The sequence below is a fragment of the Podarcis raffonei genome, chromosome Z (assembly GCF_027172205.1).
Source record: "Podarcis raffonei isolate rPodRaf1 chromosome Z, rPodRaf1.pri, whole genome shotgun sequence".
Classification (NCBI taxonomy): Eukaryota; Metazoa; Chordata; class Lepidosauria; order Squamata; family Lacertidae; genus Podarcis; species Podarcis raffonei.
In genome coordinates this window covers 25,683,824-25,710,483 of record NC_070621.1, presented here as the reverse complement: position 1 = coordinate 25,710,483, position 26,660 = coordinate 25,683,824, and the positions used below count along the sequence as shown (strand labels likewise).

The window sequence follows — 26,660 nt, the reverse complement described above, 5'->3', positions numbered from 1 at the left end:
AGCTATCCAGGTTTATAAAGCCAAATATTATTTTTGGGGCACAAACTTGGTTTCCTGATTTTAAGCATTCATTCAAAGGAACTCAAACATTTCCCCCTTAAGGTTAATATTCAACATTTCAAGGCATGGCACTTGAGCCACCCTTAATCTGGAAGCCAGCTTGAACTCTTTAAAGTGCCTAGTGTGGATTTATTCTATTCATTTTTTGGCTTTGCTGCTATCTTGTGTTTACTCCTAATGCCTTGGCTTCTAAGGTGATGTTCTGTTCTTTTGAATCACATTGGCTGAAGGCTGTGGTGCAAAAGGTCACTTCAAGGGTTTTTCGCCTTCTTACCTGTTCACTCAGGATCTAAAGGGTGCCAAATCAATTGTTTAATAGCGGCTTTCTGGATATAGATTTCCAAGCGCTCCAAGGAATTGCACAGGGATCCTGCTTCTCCCAGTGGATGTGGTTAATCATGTCTCCCCTGCAGAAATTGAATGCCATATTTGGAATGGTAAACTATGTATCCCTGAATGTAGGAAGGTTTCATCTTTGACAAAGTTTAATGTTCTCCCTTCCAGTTTGTTATAAGGTAGGTACCCAATGAACCATAGATGCTGCCCTTGTAACAATGTCGAGAAGGAGTCTATCTTCCATGTCCTTTTCTGGCAAGCAGTTACAAGAGACCTAATAGATCCCATTATACAGTCACTGCCAGGGCACTCTTCTGAGTCTCTTATGGTCGGTTTGCTCCAGGGTTCCAGTCATGGGGCAAGTGGCAAAGTTTGTGACTATGTCCAGCCATACTAGACCACTTATGACTCTATCTCTCTATATCTAATCTATCATCTATCTATCCGTCATCTATCATCTATCTGTCTATCTATCTATCTATCTATCATCTATCTATCATCTATCTATCTATCTATCTATCTATCTATCTATCTATCTATCATCTATCTCTATCTATCATCTATCTATCTATCTATATCTATCTATCTATCTATCTATCTATCTATCATCTATCATCTATCTATCATCTATCTATATCATCTATCTATCTATCATCTATCTATCATCTATCTATCTATCATCTATCTATCATCTATCTATCTATCTATCTATCTATCTATCTATCTATCTATCATCTATCTATCTATCTATCTATCTATCTATCATCTATCTATATCTATCTATCTATCTATCTATTATCTATCTATCATCTATCTATCTATCTCTATCATCTATCTATCTATCATCTATCATCTATCTATCATCTATCTATCTATCTATCTATCTATCTATCTAATCTATCTATCATCTATCATCTATCTATCTATCTATCTATCTATCATCTATCTCTCTATCTATCTATCATCTGTCATCTACACACACAAACATTTAGCATTATAATTCTGTGTTTTTCAGTTGTATTAATGTGTACTTTTATTACTTTTAGTAATTGTCAATTTTTATAAAATTAAATGGTCTGTTGAATGCAAATAAAGTGTTGTTGATGATGACTACTGCAATGCATTGTTTGTGGGGCTGCCTTTGAAGACAGTTCAGGAACTACAGCAAGTGCAAAAGGTGGTAGCTATATTGTTAATTGGGACAAGAAGGCACAAGTTCTAGCCTGACTGCACTGACTGCTGATTTTGTTGGACCCAATTCAAACAGCTGTTTTTGACCTTCTGTGGCTCAGGGCCCTGATAGCTAAAGTCGCCTTTCCCCAAATGAACTTTCCTAGACCCTGATATCAACTGAGACCCTTCAGGAAGGTCTGGTGAGTAACACTGAGAGAACAGGCCTTCACTATATTAGTAACCCATCTACAGAATGCTCTACCCAAGGAGGTCATCTGGCATCAACTTTATTTCTCATTTGGTACCCGGCGAACATGTTTTTGTTTTTCCAGGGTAGCATCAATGAATGGATGTTTTATTCCGGTTATGTTTCAATATGTTTATGTATATTTATTACTGTTTTACATTCCTGTTGTAAATAACTTTGGGACTTTTGTTGTGGGGAACGATTCATAAATTCAATAAACCTAACCCTAGCCTGCCTTTCATTGGTCACCAGCAGTCACTGACTAACATGCCTCATGGCGTTGTAGTGATGACCAAACGGAGGGGGAAGTTATGCATGTCTCCCTCAGTTCCTTAGAGGAAAGACCAGGATAGATAATGGAAAATGTTTGGCTCATTCTGCAGACAAAGAACACATTACGTAGGTGTTGGTTCTGAGAAACTCTCAAAATTAGAATATGTGTTGCCTCTTTTGTGAAAAGACTGCTTTACAGAATGGCAATTGTCTAACACAATGAAATGCACATTAGGCCCATCCCCATGAGAGAGAAACTTTCCAGTTTGGAACAACTTCAAGTTTATTAACTTATAAAAGTGATAGAACAAATACATAAATAATGGTTACAAGTATGTGTCTTGGGAAGTGGGTGGGGAGAAGCCCAACCTAAACCCAGGCTATGGTGTATATTTGTTAATCTTAAGCAAACTCACTATATTGGTGCTTCCTTTTCCTTAAAAAGTTGTTATCATACAAATAAATACACAGTCTGCACCCCACCTTTCTTGTCACAAATACAGAAAGTAATTCACTTTTCTTTCAAAAATAAAAAATAAGTACTGTACACTTTCCATGAACTTCCCACCTCACAGTGGTATACTCCAGAAATAGGTATACCACACCTTATCTGCTAATAATTAGGCCTAAGTGCTCATTCAGTTTCCACTGAGAGAGGTGCTTGATGCTTCAGATTATACTTCCATGTCTGGGAAGAATCACTTTGTAGACCACTCTGGCTGTGGTGGGACTAAATCCAACGCTTCTCTTCTGTTTGCAAAACAACTCCCACTTGCACAACATAACTTCCCCTCCCTGCTACAACCCCCTCATGCAAAATCTGTTCCAGATGGTGTGTGTGTGTTTTTTTTTTGGGGGGGGGGTCCTCTGGAACAGCCTTTGTGTGTGTATGGGGAGAAGCAGAGGAAAGGGAAGTGGGGTGTTGGATACAACTCCAGCATTGCACCTGACAAAGTAGGCCTTTGGCTATGAGAGCCCACACAGCAGACTTCAAATGTGCACCAGCTGTTGCCGTAACTTTACTGTGATGCAGGAAGGTGCCTTCTGCTGAGTCAAACCATCAAGTTCAGTATCCTCTACAACAGGGACAAGACAACATGGTGCCCTCCAGGTTGCTGGACCACAGCTTCCACATTCCTGACCATAGGCCATGGAAGTTGAGGGCTGATAGGAGCTGCAGTCCAATAGCATCCGGTGGGCTCCACGTTGGCTATCCCTGATCTGCACTACTGACTGGCAATGACTCTCCACTGATTCAAGCAGGAGTCCCACCCAGTCCAGGCTTACCTGGAGAGTGAACCCAGGGACTAAACCTGGAATAAAGTGTGAGTTCTACCACTAAGGTAAGGCCCCTTCCTTGCTGTGTCATTTGCCAGTTTTGGTGAGCGCTACCTTCCTGAAATGAATCATAACTAAAATATTGATCAGCTCCTACCTTCCGTTTTACATGGTGTGAAACAATGGACAGAAGCTGATGGCAGGGAGGTTGCTTAGAAAGCCAGGTGCAAATGATATAGCAGTGAAGCCATTAGCATAGCTTAATGCATGAAGCAGGAACTGGTATAGTTGAAAGGATCAGTGGGAATGTGGGCTGCAGTTTTGGCAAGAAATGATACTTCCTTCCCCAGGCCAAACTGGAGGCTCTTCCAGACCTACTGTTTACAGCACTATAGGTACTGTTACTTCTTGTTTTCTGGAGTGAAATTGTAGCAGACTGCCCACCCCATTGGTCACTTGTCATTGTTCTTTGGAGAGTGGTATCATATTTTCACATTGAGAAAAGTTCTGTGCCTGTAGCCACACCTCTTCCATTCTCTTGTTCCACCAACCAGTAAATCTCAGAATTATGAGCACAAACACAAGTTACTGATAGGCTTTTTGCAGCTGGGGTGTCTGTGTGCATGTGCATGTAGGTATATAACACTTGGAATTCTGACTCTATGGGAATTTAGGAGCATAGGCAGCAGGAACTACTTGAGTTCACTGCTTCTGACTGAGCTAGCCTCTAGTGTCACTCTATCAAAAAGGATAGGGAAAATATGGGAAACAGAAACTGCTGAAACTCACCCCTCCCCCCAAAAAAGAAATTGGGAAATTGCATGACACCTTCCTCACAACGCAGATCTTGCAGAACTGTTCCAGAAATTCCACAAATGCTGGATATTTTGTGACGGAAGAAAAGGTAGTCTTGAGGACTGCAATGTTGCAGAATAGCAATGGAATGACAATGATGCCATGTGGAAACACGTAGAAAAATCTGGAAAAACAGCAGCTGAAGGTATGATTGGAAGGTCCCTTAACTGTGTGATTACATTGTGTGAATGTATTTTTTAAAGACTAAATAGCAGAAGTATGCATGTAAAGGAGCTGCAACTCTTCATTTCCCAGCTACTCAATGCATAGGATTGGGCCCCCTGGCCTACTATTTACTCTTAAAAAATCATTCTCAAAATGCATATTTCTTTTTCTCCTCTTCTCCATCCCTGCAGGACATCATAAGCAGTTTAAAGTTCTTCATGTGCTCCAGGGATTATGACTTCATTAAGGCTGCTTAGCGGCCAAGATGCATGCTAAAAGGGACCACAAGAAAACAGCTTTGAGCTACCTATACCGAGTTGGAAATGAGTGAAAATGATTTAAAAAGGAGCCTTTCCCTCAAATTAGTAGAAAAATAGAGTAATTTGTGCTAATGTCTGCTATTTCAACAGTTAACAGGAAAACTATGCATTACATGCTCATGCACGCAACAACACCCTGATGCCAGTTTTCGGAAAGCAAGGTTAAGAGTGGAGAAGCAGGGGAATGGACAGGGAGTGCTTAAACTGAGGTCAGAGGCAAATTATGCCCTGCCTCTGCCTCTCTGTCTGCCCCTTGGAACTCTCCTCCAGCCACAATCCCATCACCCTGCCTGTCCCATGAACTGTAAAAATATCCCTGGATTGCTTGGATAGAGAGATGCACGCCCAGAAAGCAGCATGGCTGGACTGGAGCCTACTCTGTAAAGGTAAGAGTCACATCCATCGCCACATCCACCCCTGGCAGGTTGCGCATGTGGAAATGTGACCCTTCAGCTGAAAAATGTTCCCTGCATCTGGCTTAATCCTTTCATCACCAGCCCTTTTTATGATGATGATGATGATGATGATGATGACTAAAATCATTTCTCCAAGCTACTCCACCTGGGCAGGGGGTTGTTTTCCACATCTGTGTTTATGAGGGATAAGCACCTTTCCTGCCTGCCTGCCTGCCTGCCCCTACTCTTGAAGCTGCTATGCTCTTAAAACAAAACAAGACCTGCATCAAGGCAGTATTGTACATTTTAACATGTAATGTGTCATTAGCCCCAGAGGCACTGTGTCAAAAGCCATGGTACCTGTTAGTCTGAAATCTCACTTTATATTCCAAGCTCTCCAATACTGCTGTCAGAGTCATTTCCAGATCTGCATATAGAACATTTTCATTTTTGTTGTTAGGCCTTTTCCTTGATCATTAAGCTTGCCGGATCTAATTATTATTTTTCCCAAACCAGTAAAGCCACGACCCTTTACATGAAGCTAAACCCTCCCGTTGTCTCCTGCCAGTAACACAGCCTCCTAAGTCTTCCGGAGAGATACTGAAAAGCCTGAGACAGATCTACATGAAGGAGCAGGTTACATTGGGCATGAGATGAATATTGACTTGCATTATAAGTTTGGCTTTTAGGGCTTTTAGGAGAAGCAGATTAAGCCCGCAGTCCAGCTGCAGATCCATGCCTTCATCGGCTTTCTGGCGTTTCTCTCTTAGCAGTGGTCCTTCTCTGACTTCTCCAGGTACAAAACCTTTACCAAATCTTCCAGCTCTGTCCTGCACACCCGAGCTTCACACATTTGGCTTATCTGAGCTTCTCCCTCACTGAATATTTTCCACTGGCCTAAAACAAAAACACAAACAAATATTTCACTTCAAAGCAGGGGCACCAAATATATCACAGCACAGAGAAGCTTTTTATCATGTGGAAGCACATCCGAACCCCAGAAGGTTGATGGCAAGAGCCTCTATACGTTCATGTCTTTCCTAGGAGCATTTTTATCCCAAAGACATTTGGGTCTCACTGGTTTACATTAGCATCGCACAGTTCCCTAAAAGATCATGGAAACTGTAGTTTGCCCCGTGCAGAGCTGCAGTTCCCAGTGCCCTTAACAAACTACAGTTTCTGGGCTTCTTAGGGAGAAGCCATGTGCTTGAAATGTACGGTGTTGATGTGACCTATAGTTATCATTGGAGGAGGACATGGCTGCCTGTCTGGAAGCTTGAATAGCAGCACTTCTGCTAAGAGGTGAGGAAACACACGGCAACATTTTGTTGTAGACATAATACCAATGAAAGAACTACATATTGACTCAAACCACAAGGCTTTAAAGAGTCAGTCCATCCATTCAGTTGCCTAACATCAACTCTAGAACCGTGAAGTGCAGAGTGACTGAGAGATGTACGTGCAATGGTAAGCTTTACATGCCTACTTTGCTACTCTTTGCTGTGGCCTTGATGTCAAACTAGGCATTATTGGGAAGCACTTGAATAAAATCTCTTGTGGGCTTCCAAGGCACTAACAACGGCTACAGACAGAAAACAGAGAAAATCCTGTTTGCTATTTGTTCTTTCCTGCAACTAACTGTGGAAACATAGAAAGCAATGCATAGGCAGAGGCAGGTGCTTTCCCTTTTGTATCATGCTCATTCAGTGGAATCTATTTGGATACCTCCAAGGTCTTCTTTACACAGCAAAAAAAATCCAGAGATTGCAATTTGAGAGCAAAGGCATCTGGCAGCACAGACAAGGAATTCTAGGGTGTTCTAGCTCTTGCTGACTATCTCTGATCAGATTACAATTTGGCTCTAGGGAACTGTGTATCCCACCCACTTGCTACATATCAGAAATTCCTGGAAGAGATCAGTTAAGAAGGCTTAATTTTGCCAGTCATTCTTGACTTTCAGTAGGCTTCAGCTTTTGACTCACTCCACGTACATGTAAACAAATCAGAGGCTGAAAAGAATCAAGGGATTGTTTGTCTAGTACCACTGATCATGTAAACAGCCCTTTGATTCACACAAATGAAATAAAGATCAGAATATTTTCGAAAGTTGCTGCCTTGGAATTTTTCTTGGTATGGTCAGATTGTGGGCTTCTCTAGACAACCTGTTTATTGAGCACCCATCAGGGCTGGATTTAGATGAAGAGAGGCCCTAGGCTACTCCACTTGTGAGGCCCCTCCCCCACCCTCACGACTAGAAGAAATGGAAGTTTTATAAACAAAATTGAGTGAAGCCAAGGATGATGGTGGGTATTTAAAATTCTGCAATTCACAATTTCTCCTCTAAAGGAGATAAGATATTATTGTTTAATACCATAGTGATTTTTAAAAAATGCATAAATGTTAAAATTGACACTGAAAAACATTTGCAATAACTGAACTTTGTAAACCTTTTGTGGAATAAGCATTAATTTTTAGAAAAATGAAGTTGTAATGTTATTCTTAAAAAGAACACACATTGAGTTTACAAATGTTATTGCCTGGGAAGTGTAAATAATATGATCATAGTTACCTGACAATGTGGCACTTTTAGAATCTACTTTATGTTGTCATTAAACAGTCAGTTTTAAAATACATATTAAGAAGTAAACTACAACCATCAAATACAGTAAGACTAAAAATGTTCCCCCCCTAGCCTTCCTTATAGCAAAATCATCCAAAACTTCATCAAAATTTGTTTGTATAAGTTTGTCACTTTCAGTGTACAGAATGCTCAGTGCAGACAACCTCTCTTGAGACATTGTGGCCCTTAATTCATTTTTAATCCATTTAAGTCTTGAAAAACTCCTCTTCTGGGTATGCTTCCATCAACAGTTCAACACCTTGCTGAATTTCTTGCTTAGATGCTGTCAGATTAGCAAGAATGGAAAACAATTGTGCAACATCACTGTACACAGTACTTCTTCTTTTTAAAATGGCTTCAAGTGCATCTAATGTAGGAATTAAGGATTTTATCCTAAACTTATCTCTTGAAGAAAGTGCATCTAAGGCACCAGGTGCACTTCTGTCATTTCTTTACCGTTCCCTTACTCTTTGTCTCCTTGTTTTGTAGTTAACATTTGGCAAGGTGGCTTTTGCTTGTTTCTCAAGCTCATCAAAATCTTCTCTAGTTTTCCTTAAAAAATCCAGAAGTGAACTGTACAAACTTGCACAAGAACTCAATAACAGGTCTGATTTCTGAAGGGCTTTGCTGACCTTGTGAAAATGACCTAGCACATGGGTCAAAAAATAGGGCCCTACTGGCTGGCCCTGAGTCTCATAGTTGCTGGGCCTGAGCTGCCCTGCCCTCACATGAAGTTTGCAATTTTGGGAGAGGGGAAACTGCCTGCTGGGGGGTGGGTGGGCTGGGGAGGCCCCCTAGATTTAGAGGCCCTAGGCTTCAGCCTACTTAAAGGTAAAGGGACCCCTGACCATTAGGTCCAGTTGTGGCCGACTCTGGGGTTGTGGCACTCATCTCGCTTTATTGGCCAAGGGAGCTGGCGTACAGCTTCCGGGTCATGTGGCCAGCATGACTAAGCTGCTTCTGGTGAACCAGAGCAGTGCACGGAAACACTGTTTACCTTCCTGCCAGAGCGGTACCTATTTATCTACTTGCACTTTGACGTGCTTTCGAACTGCTAGGTTGGCAGGAGCAGGGACCAAGGAATGGGAGCTCACCCAGTCGCGGGGATTCGAACCGCCGACCTTCTGATCGGCAAGTCCTAGGCTCTGTGGTTTAACCCACAGTGCCACCCACACCCCCTAAGCCTACGTAGCCCATACATAAATCCGGCACTGGCACCCATCCTGATTTGCTTGCAGGAAGCTTCTGTGGAAGTTAGATTATATCTCATCTAGACTGAGCACTCATTCTGATTTGTTTGCCTTGTGAATATATGACAAAGGACATCCTGACTTGCTCGGAGGGTGTTTATAGGTCTTCCTATTATTTGTTCACTCCACACTTTCTAATGCATTTCTGTCTCACTTTCTAAACTGCAAAAAGTCAGATTCTTTTTTTTTAAAAGGGCTTTGTTTCGCTAGGGTAACAAAACCTTTAACTGTGGAAATCTAAAGTTCTGATACGTGCTTAAATTTCGCCCACAAAATAGTGACAATGTGGAAGCACCCTTTATCGAGACATTGGCAAGCGAAGTTAATTTGCTTGATGTGCTAATTCATATAAGCACACAAGAAGAGCCTGCTGGATCTCCTCAATGACCCATCATCCTGTTCTCACAGTGACCAGCGAAGCATGCAATCAGGATTCAAGCACAAGAGCACCCTCCCCTGCTGTGATTTCCAGCAACTGGTATTCAGACACATTACTGCCTTCAAGTATGGAATCTACATTACGGCCAGTAGCCATTGATAACCTTCTCCTCCATGAATTTGGCTAATCCTTTTTTAAAAAAATCATCCAAGATGGTGGCCATCACTTCTTCCTGTGGAAGCGAGTTCCATAGTTCAGCTATGTGCTACGTGGAGAAGTACTTGCTTTTGTCATTCCTGAATTTCCCAACATTTGGCTTCATTGGAAGTCCACAAGTTCTAGTGTAACAACACAGGGAGAAAAACATTTCTCTAGCCACTTTCTTCATGCCATGCATAATTTTATAAATGAGGGCTGCCATACGTCCAGATTTTCACTTTTTGAAATATGGCAACCTTATATAAACGTCTATCACAATCATTTTGCTTTATGTTCCAAAATGATCAGATCCAAACGTCTCAGAGACAATGGTACAATTAACCCAATTAGTAAATTGAGGATGCAACCCTATGCACACATTGAGACCAGTGGGACAGACTGAAGACATAAAGGTCTAGGCTCTGCGTATGGAGTGTGTGTGTGTGTGTGTGTGTGTGTGTGTATGTGTGCGTTGGAGAACGTATTTCTTCACAACCAAGTTTTTGTGAAAAATCAAAGAAGGTGTTTGACTTACTCAAAGTGGTCTTTGTGATCTGCTTGAAGTGGCGTAGTTCGCTGAACTCATCCTTGGATACTGTTTGCTTGTCAAAGTGGCTCAGGATACCTGCAGCAAATGGTTAGAAGATCACACTCATGAACCACCTTCTGCTTCTTGACACCATGCCTTGCACAACTTGATTGCACAGCTTGAACCACCAGCGAACTGCACCATATTGTGCAGCAATTGGGCACCAGTAATTATCAGGATTTTCGACAGGCTTTAAATGTTTCCATTTGCTCCAGCGTCAAAAAAGAATAATTTTGTACAGACAAATCTGACAACAGGCTTTCCTTGCTTTATCCACAAAGCTTCAGCTCATCCTGGCTTGACTAAAAGCAAATCCCTTATCAATAGTGGGCTGGGGGAGCAGGTCTGCATATTTTCTGCTAAAATGTTTTAACAAGTAAGAAAAAAGTCGAAACATACAGGGGTTCAACACAACCCTGTGTACCTTGTAAAAACCAACAAGTCAACCAAACAACAACCAAGTAGACTTTGAAGAGTGCCTACCTTTGTTTGCCCATGAAAAGTTGTGTCAGAATAAAGTGGTTAGTTTGTTAAGGGGACACAACTCATTTTGTGTGTGTTTTTTAGTGCTAGATGCAGAAACTTGTTTTTATATCACATTTGGAGGTGGTGCAGGGGGACTGGGGAGACATTAACCTGGATCATGGGTTTCCAAAAATTTTGGACCAGAGGGCATTCATTTTGGACCCATCACAGAATTGCTACTGTGCAGGAATTATCACAGATGGATGTTGAAAGGACATAGCATAATGGCTGATCCTGTTAAAGAGAGAGGGGACCACAAAATGCTGCATCAGTAGGGAGAGAAAGCACCTACATGAGCTACCAGCATGCTTGTTTGTTTAGAGAAGCTCTTTACACTCTTCTCTGCTCAGAACAGAACTGGGCATCAAATGAAACATGGGTATGTTGAAGGGGCAATATTCAATGTAGGAGAGGCTGAGCCTGTGCAAAGAGGAACTGAGCAGGAAGAACAAGCAGACTCTCTTCTGATGTGACTTTTAAAGGGGATATTTACTGAAACCTTTTGAAGGTGTCATAGGAGGTACTGGCAGGCACACTCCAACCTAGATACTAGGCAAACTCCGTTTGGCAAACTCCGACCTAGATACTAGATAGAATGCCTTTCTCAAATTGTTTTACATAGGCACAGCAATCTTCTGGGGAGGTGCTTCTTATCATCTTGTCTTATTTACTGTTTTATTTTCTCCTCCCCCACTTTAATGGATTGTCCTAAATGTATTCCTTTTGCTATTCCCGTTCCTCGCCTCTCTTCCTGCCACACCCTCTCTCTCTCTCTCTCTCTCTCTCTCTCTCTCTCTCTCTCTACCTTCTCAGTCTCCCTCACTTTCTGCTACTCCTTTTACCCCTTTCTTCCCAATTCCACCATTCCTTATATCTGCATAGAATAAGGCTGAGAACCACAGGTTGCCAAGCTCTGCTTTAAGTTCTTAAAAATACTTGACTCCAATTTGTTTGCTTTAATCCTAAAGTCCAAAACCCACTTGCTTGGGAGTAAGCCTCACTGAATTCAATACAACTTCTGAGTAGGCATGGTAACACAGATCCATCCCCCCCCCAAACACACGCCTTGATGATGGAAAGAGAATGTTCTCTGCTCACCTTTTCTAATGGTCCACATGTGGATTTTGACTTGCGGTGGTTGATCTGTCTCCAGCGCTATCTTGCGTATGGTTTCTCCTTCCTCAGAGAGAACAGCTTCATAGACAGGGAGCATCTCTTCACCACAGAAGTAGTCTTTGCTGTCAAGGTTCTGACTTCCAATTTCATCTATAAGGGAAATAGGTCGATGCATTCATATTTTACTTATTACATTTTATTCTCTCATTTACTCCAAGGATTCCATGCCCCCCTCCCTGTTACAACTCACAACAATCCTAGGTTGTATGTTAGGGTTAGGTTAGACTGAAATGCCTGCCGGGTCGTGGCTGTTCCCCTGTGCCCCGTTCCACAGATGCTAAAAGACTCAGGGTCTGAGAATGGGGTTGTGGGCTGCCCTTTTAAACCCAAAGCAACCTGTTATCCATACCTGGGCAGACTTTACAGCACTTCCCTTCAATTTTCCTTGGATGCTTGCAAGGATATTGATCGGGGCAATTAATTTTTTTGCATTCTTGCTTGGTGACGTTGCAGGTGCACAACACACACTCCACGATTCCGTAGGACCGAAGGTTAGGGTGCCAGGATTCTCCGTGGGAGTAGGTTTTTCCATTGGAAACACAAACTGTGGTGAAAAATGAGGGGAGGGGAGGACAAAACAAGTAGAACTTAGATAGCTGCAATAGGGATAAAGTAACCACAATCTTGCCCATTAATTACTCAAAAAACATGGCACATTTTACCAGCCCATATTTTACCCACTTCATCACAAGAATATTGTGCGGGACTTTATCAAAAGCCTTACTGAAATCAATATACACTGCATCCACAGCATTCTCCTGATCCAACAAGCTTCTAATTCTATCAAAAAAAGAACTGAGTTTTGTCTTGCATGATTTGTTTTTGAGAAACCTTCTCCCTGCAACTGTTGGCTACTTGTGTATACTCTTCCTTCATGGTTTCCCCATTTTTCCATTTCTTATACATGCCCTTCTTAAATCTCAGCTCATCTTTAAGCTACAACCACACTGGTTTCTTTAAACGCCTTCAATATTTCACCTTTAAGAAGCTCCCATCCCTCTTGGACTTCCTTGTCTTGGAGCATTTCTGACCATGGAACCTCAACCAATAGTCCCTTAAAAGCTTTTTGAAATCAGCCTTCTTAAAGTCCAGTGTGCATGTCTCACTACACTCAGCTTTCCCCTGCCGCTGTATAATGAAACCCAGAAGGACATGATCACTTCCTCCCAAGGTTCCCTGTACTTCCACTTTGTTGATCAGTTCCTTCCTGTTGGTGAGGACCAGGTCCAAGACCCCCTTGCTGCTTCTTTCACCTTCTGGGAAATGAAATAGTCAGCGAGGCAATTGAGGAATTTGTTTGACCTTACATTCTTGGCAGAGTTTGAGTTCCAACAGATATTGGGGCAGCTGAAGCCTTCTACAACTACTATATCTCTTCTTTTTGAATGTTTGGTAATCTGCTCCAAGTCTTCAGTCTGGCTTGGTGGTCTGTAGGGTTAAGGTCAACATTGTTTCCCTCTCCTACAATTTTTAGCCAAATACTCTTAATCTGCCGCCCATGCTCTAGGATCTCTTCACAATTGTACACATCCTTTACATATATGGTCTGCAAATAAAAAGCCAATGGTGCAACCACTTAAAAACAAACAAAACGCACAACAGACCATTGAGAACTGAGCATGCTCAGTAGCCATGTAATGCTGAAAGTCAGTGGGGTGGGGGAGCCGAATGCCCTGTCTGAGCCTCTAACATGGCCGACAGGAGCTGTTAGGAGGTGAGGAGATACACAGCAACATTTTGTTGCAGTTTTATATGTCACCAGTAATCTTAAAGGCATGTTTAGGTTCTAATGCTTAATACAGTGCTATCTTCTAAACACATACAGTATGCATGTATGTTTAGGAGATCCATAAAAGTTTAACACTGCAGGCCTGTGCATGTCTACTCAAATGCAATACTCACTAAATACTCTCAAGTAAGGTTGCAAACCTAAGCATGTCTACTCAGAAGTAACTCCCACTAAATTCAATGTGGTTATCTGCCAGGTAAGTACATCTGGGATTGCAGCCCAAGCATGTGTAAGACTGCAACCTAAATGTATCTCTATTTAAATAATAATAATTAAAGCAATACTTTCTGCATTAGGACTTGAAAAAGCCAAGCACATCTAGCTGTGAGAAGTCTACAAACCCAAGCCGAGTAACAAATTTGTCTGGCTGGCATCCAAATGTGCCTTTCAGACCTTTCTAAACATCTGCAATGAACTTCATGGTCATTGATTTGGTATTTCAGGAATCTGGAGTTGTGTCGTTTGGCGCCAAATGTGTGACAATAAGACCGTGACTTCAAAGGGGAGCCTCTCACCCAATGAGATGTTCTATCCCCTCTTTCCCCTGGATGAAGTAGCCATCCAATCAGTAGATAGCAATATTTCTGATCTATTTGCACAGGTTTAATAGCAATTGCTTGCTTGTCGACTGATACAGCTGCCTCCATGTCTCTGCCAGCTAGAGGTGACTACTTAAAAAAAGTTTCAAAAGACACTTATCAAGTGTATACATTCTATCACCACCAAATAACCATAGAAAACTGCCTTATTCCAAATGAGATCACTGGTCAACCTGGCCCATAATTTTTCAACACTGACTAGCATTAGCTCTCCAAGGTTTCAGATAGGGGTGTCTCTTCCACCCTCAAATCTGGAGATGCTGGGAAGCTTCTGCATGTGAAGGATGTAGTCTGACACAAGGGATGTAAGAAGGCATCATTTTCTATTCTGCCCTTTATTCATCCCTAGCAGAACTGTTTCCACTATGCTGCAGTTCAATTTCCACCAGAAATGATGCTATTTATCTCACATTCTTCTGTGGCATAAGTATGTAACTTACATAATTTTTTCAATTCAATATGTCAGTTATTCCACGCAAAGGAAATGCAATGCAAATGAGGACAATACATAATCAATGATTTATTATTTGTAGATCGAAAGCAGCAGCAGCAGCAGCAACAACAACAGTGAATACTAATCATATTCATTGGTTTGATTTCTGTTCTGGACATGAATAAGTAAACAATAGTAATCTCCACTACCATTTCTATTTTCGTTGGAATTATTTGACATCCTTATCTCGCAGTTAGCTTTTTACCTTCCCCTTGCATGTTCCTAAATTAGGGGTGCTGCTCTCAGTCTTACTTTGGACCCGCTAGTCCCTCTTTTTCAATATTAGTTCTCAGGCAAAATCTGACATCTCAACCACTACTACTGCTTCTATTTGGATTCCCTGTTCTACAAATACCACAGCACAGATGCCTGCATTTTTTTAAAAAACAAGATTTTGGGCAACTTCCAAAAATCTTTGTTGGAAGTGGGGAGGAAGGGGGAGCACTGATGTTGGCATGCCCTTCTCTCGCTAGATAGGGTGGGTGCCTGTAGAAAGTGGAGGCCTTTGTCTGCATTTACAATGGGCCATAAGAACCTCGAATCCTATGGCATTCATGCCCATGACCTTTTTGAAGTTACCTCTCCAGTTAATTAATAACACTCACACTAATTGCATAGAACAAAAGGAAAAGACCTCATCAGCATTCTTGCTTCCATCTGGGGGTGGGGAGGGAATCTTGGACTCTGTGAGAAGCACATACAAGCCCCCCAAAACTGCCCCCCCATTGATGTGGTATCGTGCATGGGAAATGTGCTATTCATTTGGAGGCTTTTTATGTACTGAAGCAAATCAGTTAGAAATTGCTTTGATGATATCTTCGTGTGTGAACTGGAGGTCGGAGACATTGCAGCGGGCGGGGATTTCTTGCTTTGAGATCCAACATGAAACATCGGCCTGAGCTGAATGTTATTCCATGATTGTTCAGGTGGATAATAGACTCTATAGCCAACATTCCTTCAGTTAGTTAATACCTTGAAAGATTAGCTGGCCATAAATCAAAGGCTTTTACCATATTGCAGGCCACTTTTGAGATTCCGTGGACTGTTGGCTTTGTGCAGAACGGCTTTTTCTACTTCAAAACCTTTTTACTACCCTTTTGGGTTTCACTTTGCAAACCTCCGAGCTCATTCACACAATCACTAGTGGGAAATCCTATGCATAAGTTGGGGGGAGGGTTCTGCTTTGTGTGTGTGTGTGTGTGTGTGTGTGTGTGTGTGTGTCATTAAAGCTTTGGCACCATCCTTTAGTCTGCATATTTTGCTGCAGGGGTAGCCAATATGGCTCCCTCCAGACAGTTTGTTGGCATTCCAATTCCATCTGCTCCATCCAGCATGGCCACTGGTCAGGGCAGATGAAAGGCACAGTCCAACATGTAGAGGGCACCACATTGGCTGCCCTTGCTCTGCTGTAACTAAGGATGCTTGCAGAATTCATTCTGCATGACTTCTGATCTGCACCTTGCAAACTAATATACAGATTGCAATGTGGTTATCCTGTGACACAGTTAGAAATGGATGAATACCAGTTTCTGGGAACTGCAGGTGGAGAGAGTTGCTGTTTTGCTCATGTCCAGCTTCCAGGCTCCCAGCAGGAATCTGGCTGGCCACAGTGAGAATCGGATGCTGGACCAGATGGGCCACTGGGCTGGTCTGCAAGGCTCATCTTATCTTCTTATGAACCTCTTCATTTGGCTTTCTTTCACTTTCTCATTTTTCCAGCCTTAAATTCAGTTCACTATATTTCCTTATCAGTTTGTGAATTCTTTTTCAAATGTCCTCATGAAAATTCACCAGGAGTTTGGTGTGAATTCATTTGAAGATACACATATTTGCATGTGATTTCACCCAATATGAACTTTTTTGCAGAACTGTTTCTCCTAATATAATGCAAAATTTGGAGAAGTGTGCATTTTGGAGGACAGTTCTTTTTCGGTTTGTATATTGCTTAAGAAAGTGTGAATTTGGTGGCTCTACCTTTAAATGCAAAACAGAATAAATTTCTCCTTCACTCCTAGGTACAGTACTAAGGTGCACATAAAAATGCATGTTTTAGGATAAAACATGGTTATAAATGCATATTTTTGTGAAGATTCTTCAAAAAGTACATACTATAATACCAATTTTAATGCAGGGTTGTTGTTTTAAAGTAGCAGATCCATGCAGAAATGGAATGCAACAGACTTAGGGAATGAAAATATCTGAAAAACCAGAAAGAGAATGCTTAACCCTCCCTAACTGTAACAAGCTTAAGCCCATGTAATGGGGGTGGAGTGGGGTAGAAATTTATATCCCTATCTACCCTTACTTCCATCTTCTTCTCCCCCTGTGCTAAAATTTAGATTGCAAGGTCCTAGAGGCAGGGACCTCCCCTCTTATTCTTTGTATAGTGCCATGCACACTGATGATGCCCAACAAACAACAACAATAATGCATTTATGATGTAACACATGACACAGTATTTGTGTGGGCATAGATCTGATGGGGTTTGTGTCTACTCCCTGCAAATTCTTCCCCCATAAAAAGGGTGGATATACTGCTGGAATCAAGCACATGTGATGTACATGCATGTGGGCCTTCTCTGCACTTGATGCACCGCACCCTTGGCTGATGATGGTGTGAAATGGCCTTCAGTAATGTCACATGTATTTCTGCAGCAGTACTGTATGAATCCTACCACCTTGCTGAAGCTGTGCAAACTGGAAGAGGCATAGCATAGGAACCTATGCTGATTCAGATTCATTGGTCCCTCTGGCTCAGTACTGTCCACACTGATGGGCAGCAGCTATCCAACATTTCATGCAGAGGGCATTCCCAATTCTACTTAGAGATGCTGGGAATTGAACCTAGAACCTTCTGCATGCAAAGCAGATGCTCCCTCGGTCTGGTCAGTGCCTGGGCTTTTGACTACTGGGTACCACATGCTTTGGGTTCTGTGATGGAAAAATGTGGGATATAAATGTAAGCAAAACAATACATATACTAAAATTAAAGTCCCCCCTCCTTCTCCCTGTACCTGACTGATGTTTGAGAAAACAAGGCACCACTCCTGACTAGTGTAAGTCACTCTTTGCTCCACCTAGCTCAGGACCCCATCCCTCCCTGAAACTTTCCAGGTAAAAGTGCAGCATGGCTTGCTGAGGAGAGAAAAAGTGATTAAAATAAAAATAAGCTGGAGAAACAAAAATACTTTCACAAGTCAGCAAAAGCAAGCTACCAAAGGTGTTTGTAGAAGCTCCATAAAATGTGCAGGAATCCCAGAGATTGCCTAGGACAGACTTCCTCAACCTCAGCCCTCCAGATGTTTTGAGACCACAATTCCCAGCATCCCTGACCACTGGTCCTGCTAGCTAGGGATCATGGGAGTTGTAGGCCAAAAACATCTGGAGGGCCGAGGTTGAGGAAGCCTAGCCTAGGAGCCCCTCCAGCCACAGACTTGAATCTGGGGCCTTCTGAGTTGTGTGTAAGTGGTGCTGGGTTCTTTCCTCCAAACCCTCTAAGAAGACAATTACAAAAATAATAATAATACATTCCACTTACTTCGCCCGTGCTTCTGTTTGCTGTTGAGGACAATCTGTACAATAGTCCCAGAGGCCTGTTGCATATCTGGCAGGGCTCCTCTGTTACTTCTGCCACCAGGGGCCCGTGGAATGCTGGCTGGCTGTCGGGAATTGCTGGGTTGAGGGTCATAATGGGAGCGATGAGGAGAGTGCCTCTGCATGAAAGATAGAGAAAGAGAGAGAAAAACCCTCTGAGAACAGGAATAGGAGAGCTTCATGAGACTGAAGGTTTTAGAAGAACAATCTTATGACCTCTGTTATGGAGCCTCTGTTGTCAGGACCACATTCCATGAGGGTAGCTCTGTCCACGGGTGCCTCCAGACTGTTGGCATTTTGCAGGAAGGAACTTTAGGCTTGTGCCTTTAAAGTGGATTAATGTGCTCAGTTGCCCTAGCACAACAAACCCATTCCACAAAAGAAACAGACTTTGCAGTTAGGAAAGTAATGGGGAAAGGCATTGAGAAGTGTGGGGTGAACTAATGATTAATGGAAAGAAGTTTAAATGCCACTTAAGTAAATCAGGATGAATGTGCTTTGTTGAAAAACCTCCCCGCAAACAAAACATAACAAATGCTTGGGAAAGACTGGGTACAATCTGAGCTCCTTGCAGGCTTTGTGCAAGGATCCATGCTGGCTGGGGCTAATGGGAATTGGAGTCCAGCAACATCAAGATGCTAAATGGTAATGTCTTCACATAAACAGCATGTCTTCACTGCACTCTTTTTGGTGCCTGCTAAAAACGTTTTTTGCTTCAGCAAGCATACCTAGATGTGTAATCTTGATAATGATGATGATGATGATTTTATTATTTACACCCTACCCATTTGGATGGGTTTCCCCAGCCACTCTGGGTGGCTTACAGCCCATCTAAAAACATCAAGCATTAAAAACTTCCCAGTACAGGGCTGCCTTCAGATGTCTTCTAAAAGTTGTGTAATCCTTTATCTCCTTGACATCTGAAGGCAGGGCGTTTCACAGGAAGGGTGCCATTACCGAGAAGGCTTTCTGCTTATTTCCCTGTAGAAGACTGATGCGTGTTTTAATTTGGTTTTTAGCTTATTGCAGATTTTAATTATGTTTTGAATGTTTTAAACAGTTGTTTTTAACTGTTTCATTTATTTATTTTTCTCATGATTTTCTTAATACATTCTTTTTGCAAACTGCTTTGAAGTTTTATTGCAATCAAGTGGCATATAAATCTTGCGAAATAAATAAACACAAACAACAGCTATACCTGGAGGGCCACAGGTATGCACCCACCCATGCACCAATACCGTTAGTACAGAATAAGGTACACCCTCTTCTTCTCTTGGACTTCAACCATAATCCATTTTTGGGGATGTTGGGAAGATTTTCAGGGAAGAATAATGCAGCTGCCTGCCCTACTTATCTCCAGGGAAGACTACCATATGCATAGGCTAGCACACCACAAGCTACTTTCATAAGTGCTTTCCTATGGATGGAGTCTAACACACCTAAATCTCAGCCTATGCTGGTTTTGCCCATAGTTGTCATAGATACTTCACATATGCATTTTGCTAAAGGTGCTCTGGAGTTACAGGAGCTCTCGATAAAGTATTGTCTGGTAAGTCCCCATAGGGTTTATGGTGCACTTTCTTTGGTGATGCAGTACTGGTGGCCAACTCAAATGGCCAATGAAGAATCTTCCATGTTTTGTGTGTGTTTAAAATGGTGATCATTTTGTCCTGGTAATGTCCTGGAAACTGTTCTAACTTCATTGGTGTTGTTGGGTGGAGGAGATGGTGGCAGCTGGGAGATGTTATGAGCATTTTTTAAAAAGACAAAAAAGAGTCCAGGGCAGGGATCAATTATTTGCTCTAACACACGGGGTTCTCAGATTCTCACCCTTGTCAGATTAGGTAGTAATTTGGGGTTCCTTTCCATTTCTTGCAGAGTTGAGGGCACTTGAGTCTATTGATTCTAGTGGACTTAGGTTTGCCTAAATCTGTTTTGGATTACAGCCATTATTTTGAGCAATGAAAACATTCATTCTCTCCACACCCACACCCCCTCTCCCTCTCCCTCTCTCTCTCTCTCTCTCACTCTCACACACACACACACACACACACACACACAGAGGCATTTGTTTGTTTTTGTTAGGTTTTGCTACTCACATTTCAAAATACTGAGCTTTCATTTCAAATTACTCTGTTGTAACAATCAGTTCTGCTGGACTGAATATCTGACAGTTTGGTTTCATAATACAGACACCAAAATCATTGCAGACCCAGATTTAGTTCCTCAGAATGAGTTGGATATACACACTCCGAGCAAGGACTTTGCTCCAAACTTCTGTAGCCCTGAGGCTGTGGTTGGGGAAGCATTCTTTATCATCACTGGCCAGAGGTCAAAGAGCTGCTGGGGAGTTCTGCTACCTCCATCTCAGCAAGAAGGCCAACACAGGAAGGGGAACAGCAACAGCTCATTAGTAGGGCATCTGTTTTGCATGCAGAAGGTTCCAAGTTCAATCCCTGGTGTCCCCAGGTAGGGCTGGGAAGGTCCTTATTCCAAAATCCTGAAGAACTACTTCCAATCCTAAGATCAGCCTGTCCCCAACTGGACACAGAGTCATGAAGTTGGAAGGTACTTGGAATGCCACCTAGCCCCCACCTCCTTCATTTCTGCCAATGCAGAAAATCTGCTACTACCACATCACAGATTGGTGGCCACCCAGTTTCTGTTTAATAGCCTCTGACAAAGGAGAGTCCACCACCTTCTGAGACTGCCTGTTCCATTTCCTGCTTTTGACCTTTGAAATTTATCACTCTACCGCTGCACTCCACCCGAAAAGTCTCCCCAAACGCTTGCTGATTCAGTGGCCACAGAAATGGATACAGACGCTGTTCTGATTGGCAATTCAGTATACTCCAACCACAGAAAATAAGCAACTGTTTATGTTTCCTTCACTGCTAATTCTTTTTCTTAAACAAAGGATGTTTTCTCCCCTTCCCTCCTCCCCAGATACATGAGATATACTCATGCCCTTGATTGCATTTCAACTATTCATGGGCTAAATTTTTTTTGATAGATTTTCTTTGTCTTTTTTTTCCAGGAAAAGAAAGCCAGGCCTCTTCCAGTTTCAAGCCAGTGAACTTCAAAACGAGCTTTAAGTTTTCTATCAATTTAGTCAACGCTTCAACTACCAGAGGACGTCTCAATCACAAAGATAAGTCTCGCTACTATGAAAACATCTGCCAGAATTTCCCCCTTTGAAACAGGATGGGTGTGAAATGAACAAAAGACACAACAGCCTTGGGTGTGTGCACAACTCAGTAGGAAAGTTCTGTTTCTTTTGATGAGATCATGGACTTCACTTACAGCTTCTCTGTTGGCTGGTTGCCGAAAGATGTCACCATCCGAGTTGTCCCACGAAGACTCCCTGTCTCCTGTAGTCAAGAGACAATGATGTCAAGAATTACTGGGGCCATTTGTGATCCCCACCCTGATGTCCCTGTGTGTATTGAAAGTGAAGATATCAACATGGAGGAGTTATATTCAAATGATAGCCTGAGGACATCTCTATGGAGCTTTCTACTGTTTAACTAAACTGGAAACAGAACTGTCCTAAATTCTGAAACAGCCTCAGCCTCACTGTTGAATAAGAGAATTGACTTTTGGCATGTTTCTGGGGTTCTGGGGCTCCAGGTCTTCATGGTTTCCAGGCTCAGGTTTAATATCAGGACTTGGGCCACACACTTCTGCATCTAGTACTGATGACTAGAAGTGCTTGCAGATTTCAAAGCACACCAACCTGGTGTGCCACTTTAAACAGTCATGGATTCCCTTAAAGTTCTGGGAGCTGTCCTTTGTTAAGGGTGCTGAGAGTTGTTGGCAGACCCCAGTTCCCGTCACAGAGCTACAAGTCCCAAAGTTGTTTTGCCAATCAATTCCTCTTCCTAGGAAACTGTGTTGACAACTAAGTATTGTGATTTCTGCATCACAGGGGGTTGGGCTAGATGACCCTTGGGATGCCTTCCAACTCTACAGTAATCTACAGTGGTACCTCGGGTTAAGTACTTAATTCATTCCGGAGGTCCGTTCTTAACCTGAAACTGTTCTTAACCTGAAGCACCACTTTAGCTAATGGGGTCTCCTGCTGCCGCTGCGCAATTTCTGTTCTCATCCTGAAGCAAAGTTCTTAACCTGAAGCACTATTTCTGGGTTAGCGGAGTCTGTAACCTGAAGCATATGTAACCTGAGGTACCACTGTAATGCTATGACACTACTTAGCTAGGTGGACCAATGGTCTGGCTTCTTGGCAAGGCAGGTTCCTGTGTAAAAGTAACTTTAGGGGAAGGATCATAGCTCAGTGCTTAGAGCTTTCTCAACATCTTCAGGTAGGGTTGCAAAACAGACCCCTGTCTGAAACTCTGGCTGGCTGTTGTCAGTGTCGACAGAACTGAGGTCAATGGACCAGTGGTTTGACTCAATATAAGGTATCTTCCTTATACTTATGTTCCTAAGTTTCCTTCTACCTTAGTGGGAGTTGCTGATAAGGCTGCCCCAGCTACAGTAGTCATGCTGATGAATTCAGTGTCTGAAGAAAACAGTGACATTCCGGCTGCCTGAATGCCATGCTTAATTGTCGAGCTCTTTCAAGACATGGGCAGGTTGGGCTTGGCATGTAAGAAATTGCATACATATATATATTTTACCTCTGCAAACTGGGCAGCACGATTCTGGTGTGGACACTGGAGACGTGCAAGTTAATTTGGGACATGTCTTCAAGCCACAGTATACATTTCCTTCCTGCCATTAAACACACACACACACAAACACAAAAAGATAAAAGTAGGGCTAGTTAGTGCATGATGCAGGTGCACAGATTCAAATGGCAGATGGTTGCCATAACAGCAAAACAATCCCATGCACATTCTTTACCTTTTATGAAGCGTTATTTAATTGCAACAAAGCTTAATATGATGAGCTGCTGTCTCTCTCTATATATATCAAAGCTCTGGAATCCTCATAATGCTCTCATTTCACTGACCTCTCAAATAATCAGATGTAGAGGAGGACTGAGAATCTCAGTAGCAGGAAGAGGTGCATCCTACCTATTACCTTCAGCACTATGAAATGTGTGACAGGCTGAAACTGCCCAGTTGCCTTATTCTTGTGACTTTCAAAAAGTTCTTTTGGGCGGGATGGGGCACTGGAGTTTCTTTGAAGATTATAAATTCCTTAAAACAGGGATGGGGAACATGTGGCTTTCCAGATGTTGTTGGACTACCAACCTCCATCAACCCCATCCAGCATGGCCAATGGTCAGGGATGATGGGGCTTGTAGTGTGGCAATGCCTGCTCCATCACAGGTTCTGCAGCCCACCTGATAACTGTTTCTGAGAAATGTTCCATGTTGGATACCTCATCTTTTAAAATAGAGAATGGAGCAAAGAATCTCACTGGTTCAAAACCAGAGATCAAAGTGACTTACAAAGGATATATATTGCTCTCCTCACCCAACTGTAGAAGCTGTGTCATAAATAGTTGAAGCCTTGGCAATGCATGCACTGATTCAGTTACTTGACAGTGTCCCTGCTCCATTTCCCTTCTATTATTAATAACATCAATAAATTTATTAGTCACTTATTTGCCACAGTACTTGTCAGGGAACTGACATCAGAGCGAGAAGCGAAGGGGAGGCTCCCAGATTCTGCTGGCGAAGGACCCAGCACTAGGAGGAGAAGCAGCCCGGTAGAGGGGGAAGGAAATCAGCGCAACACCAGGGATAAAGGGGGGCAGATGGGGGAAGCGGAGAGAGAGCTCCGGGACTCTTCACTGGACATCAGTGAGGAGAGCACAGGTCCTCCACTACCCATGCCCTCCCTGCGCAGAAGACTCCCGCGCGAGAGGAGGAGGAGACTGGGAGTCAAACAGATTCTATGCTGGAAGAGGTTTAAGAAACGCCCACAGGCAGATTCTGCCAGCGACTGAGACAGCCACCCGGAGATGGGCTGTGCAGTCAGAACGGTTTACAAGGCAATTTAGCCTAGAGAGGCGGCAGTTTACGCACGAGTAACTCATACCCATTACAGTACTCAAAGTGACTTGCAACATTTTAAGCAAAAAAACAAATGCACACATTAAAATCAGCATTAAAAAACCAGCCTACATTAAACATCCTACCCACAAAAAAGGTCATAGGTATTTGAAAGCCAAAGGCCTGATTAAAGATGAATGATTTTGCCTTGGGTTGGAATATATGCAACAATGGTGCCAGGTGAGTTTCCCTCAGCAAACTATTCCACAAGTGTGCAGGCAGAACTGAGAAGGCCTGGTTCTCATATTGCCACTGTCCAGACCTCCTGTAGCAGGAGCGCATGTAGAAAGGCCTCAGATGACAAATTGCAGGGGCTGGGATGGTTCACATGGGGAGGGAAGGTCCTTGACGTATTGAGGACCCGAGCTACATAAGACTTTATAGGTCAAAACCAGCATTTTGAAGTGGGCCCAGAGACTAATTGGTAGCTGGTGCAGTCAAGCCAGGATTGGTGTTATGTGCTCAGATGTGACTGAAGTTTGAATGTAATGTTCTGCAGGTTTTGCTGAAGTTGACTGATGTCATTCTATTATAAAACTAATAAAATATTTCACACACACGAAAATAATTCTCCCCAGACCACACACCTCCTGGTTCAACTTTGTACCCTGAGTATTTTTGCCTGGTTGGAATGTGTCCTTGAACTCTGATAATCCTTCTTGCTTGTCTGGATGGAGATGAGTGGAAACTAGCCTACTGTGCAAATGTAAAATTAACATTCCTTGGCTTGCATTTGCCTCTGGCCCTGCCCACCATTGGCACAAAGCCCTTGGAAAGTTGCTCTGAAGGGAATGGGCCACAACACTGGTTTAACACAATCATGTGACTTACGGAACAGCTGCATTGGGCACACTGGTTGGCTTGTCTGTTCTGGAAGAGCCCCTCTGCCACAAACATCTCCCCGTGGTAGTAGGTTGTGCCATTGTACTCACAAGACTTCCGGGTTATCTTACTGCCAGTAGAAAAAAGTGAATCATCTGCAAGAGGGCAGGAAGAAGAGGCAATTTACAAAACAAAGTTATCTCATGTGTCTGCTCTGGTGTGGCAGGTAGAAGGGCTTCCCAACTCACAGAGGGAACATTCTGCTCTCGCTCTGCCTGGATCCCTGCTCAACTCTCCCAACAGGGTAGTAATGGCAGATTAATCCCCCAGAGATAGACTGCCTTATCTCTTAGATCTGTTGTCTCACTTTCATTAAGAACATCAGAAGAACCCTGCTGCATCACACCAAGTCCCACCTAGTCCCTCACTCAGTTCTCACAGTGGCCAGCACCAGGGTTCAAACCAGGGTTCCCTTGGGCAATCAGGAAGAGCACCACAAGCTAAATCGGGGTACCAGCATGGTGTCCTCCAGACATTTTTGGACTTTGGCTCCCATCATGTCAGGCATACAGAGAAGCGGAAGAACCAGATGGGTCCAATATGGTACTGGTGCCCCAGCTCTGGAACACTCTCCTGGAAGCATGGATAGTCATAGGTCTGTTGGGAGTTCAATGTTCAATGGAAGTTTGCTTGCTCTTTCTAGCTTTCGGGAACTATGGTTTAGAGCCTCGAATTGGTTTTGTTTTGTACTGCTAATTTTGTGGTTCTGTTATTTATATTGATATTGCTTTTATTTTGCTGCCCTCTCAGCTGTATTCTGTGGTTTGCAATATATATGATTTTTTAAAAAAATGTAAACTGCATTTTTGAGATCGCTTGTGACAAAAAGCACATTAAATTAATGAAGTGAATCACAGAATTCTTAGAATCAAAGAGTTGGAAGGGACTATGAGGATCATCTAGTCCAACTCCCTGCAATGCAGGAATCTTTCACCCAGCATGGGGCTTGAACCCACAACCATGAGCTATCATGCTTGTCCATTGGCCCTGCTGGCTGGTTGATGGGTGCTGTAGTTGAAAATCACTAGGCTGGCTTCATTAACAGATCTTAGTTAGCATGGCAATGAAAGACCCCCTATTGAGACCCTTGTTAAAGGCCAGCCAAAATGTCACCCTCCAGAAGTTGGCAGCTGAAAGCTCCCATCATCATTGTTCATGATGTCTGGAGCTGATGGCAGCTGTAGTCCATGACATCTGGAGGGCACCATTTTGGCTACCTCTGTCGTAGAACCACTGTGTGTCACAGCAGGCAATACAAGGCTAGTTGGACCAGGGGTCCAATCATCCCACCTGTTCATTTGAGTTTGTGTCTCTGAGGACTTTACAGAATAGAATTCTGGTTTTAATAACCCCAAGCAGCCAATTATTCCTTGCTAGTTCATGCTCAATCACAGCATGTCCAGCTATGGCTGGGAATGTTTCCAGCCTGAAGTCCTGGAG

At 42.8% G+C, this 26,660-nt stretch overlaps 1 protein-coding gene and 1 long non-coding RNA gene across 2 annotated transcripts in view; one reads left to right on the top strand and one right to left on the bottom strand.

Annotated features, from left to right (window-relative positions):
• Nucleotides 1-2,946: 2,946 nt before the first annotated feature.
• The window catches only part of CHRDL1 (chordin like 1), a 48,928-nt gene continuing 25,214 nt past the window's right edge, over nucleotides 2,947-26,660 (bottom strand). Inside the window, exons 5-12 of the mRNA XM_053373840.1 lie at nucleotides 25,170-25,315; nucleotides 22,954-23,047; nucleotides 21,617-21,684; nucleotides 18,258-18,432; nucleotides 12,189-12,383; nucleotides 11,762-11,929; nucleotides 10,085-10,174; nucleotides 2,947-5,999 (exon numbers count right to left, since the gene is read on the bottom strand). Of these exons, the coding sequence (XP_053229815.1) occupies nucleotides 5,869-5,999; nucleotides 10,085-10,174; nucleotides 11,762-11,929; nucleotides 12,189-12,383; nucleotides 18,258-18,432; nucleotides 21,617-21,684; nucleotides 22,954-23,047; nucleotides 25,170-25,315 (1,067 nt within the window). The 3' untranslated portion in view covers nucleotides 2,947-5,868. The remainder of the gene's footprint in view (nucleotides 6,000-10,084; nucleotides 10,175-11,761; nucleotides 11,930-12,188; nucleotides 12,384-18,257; nucleotides 18,433-21,616; nucleotides 21,685-22,953; nucleotides 23,048-25,169; nucleotides 25,316-26,660) is intronic.
• On the top strand, nucleotides 18,409-21,914 carry LOC128406435 (uncharacterized). Its single transcript, XR_008328495.1, has 2 exons — nucleotides 18,409-18,718; nucleotides 21,351-21,914. It is a non-coding gene; the product is annotated as an uncharacterized LOC128406435 (long non-coding RNA).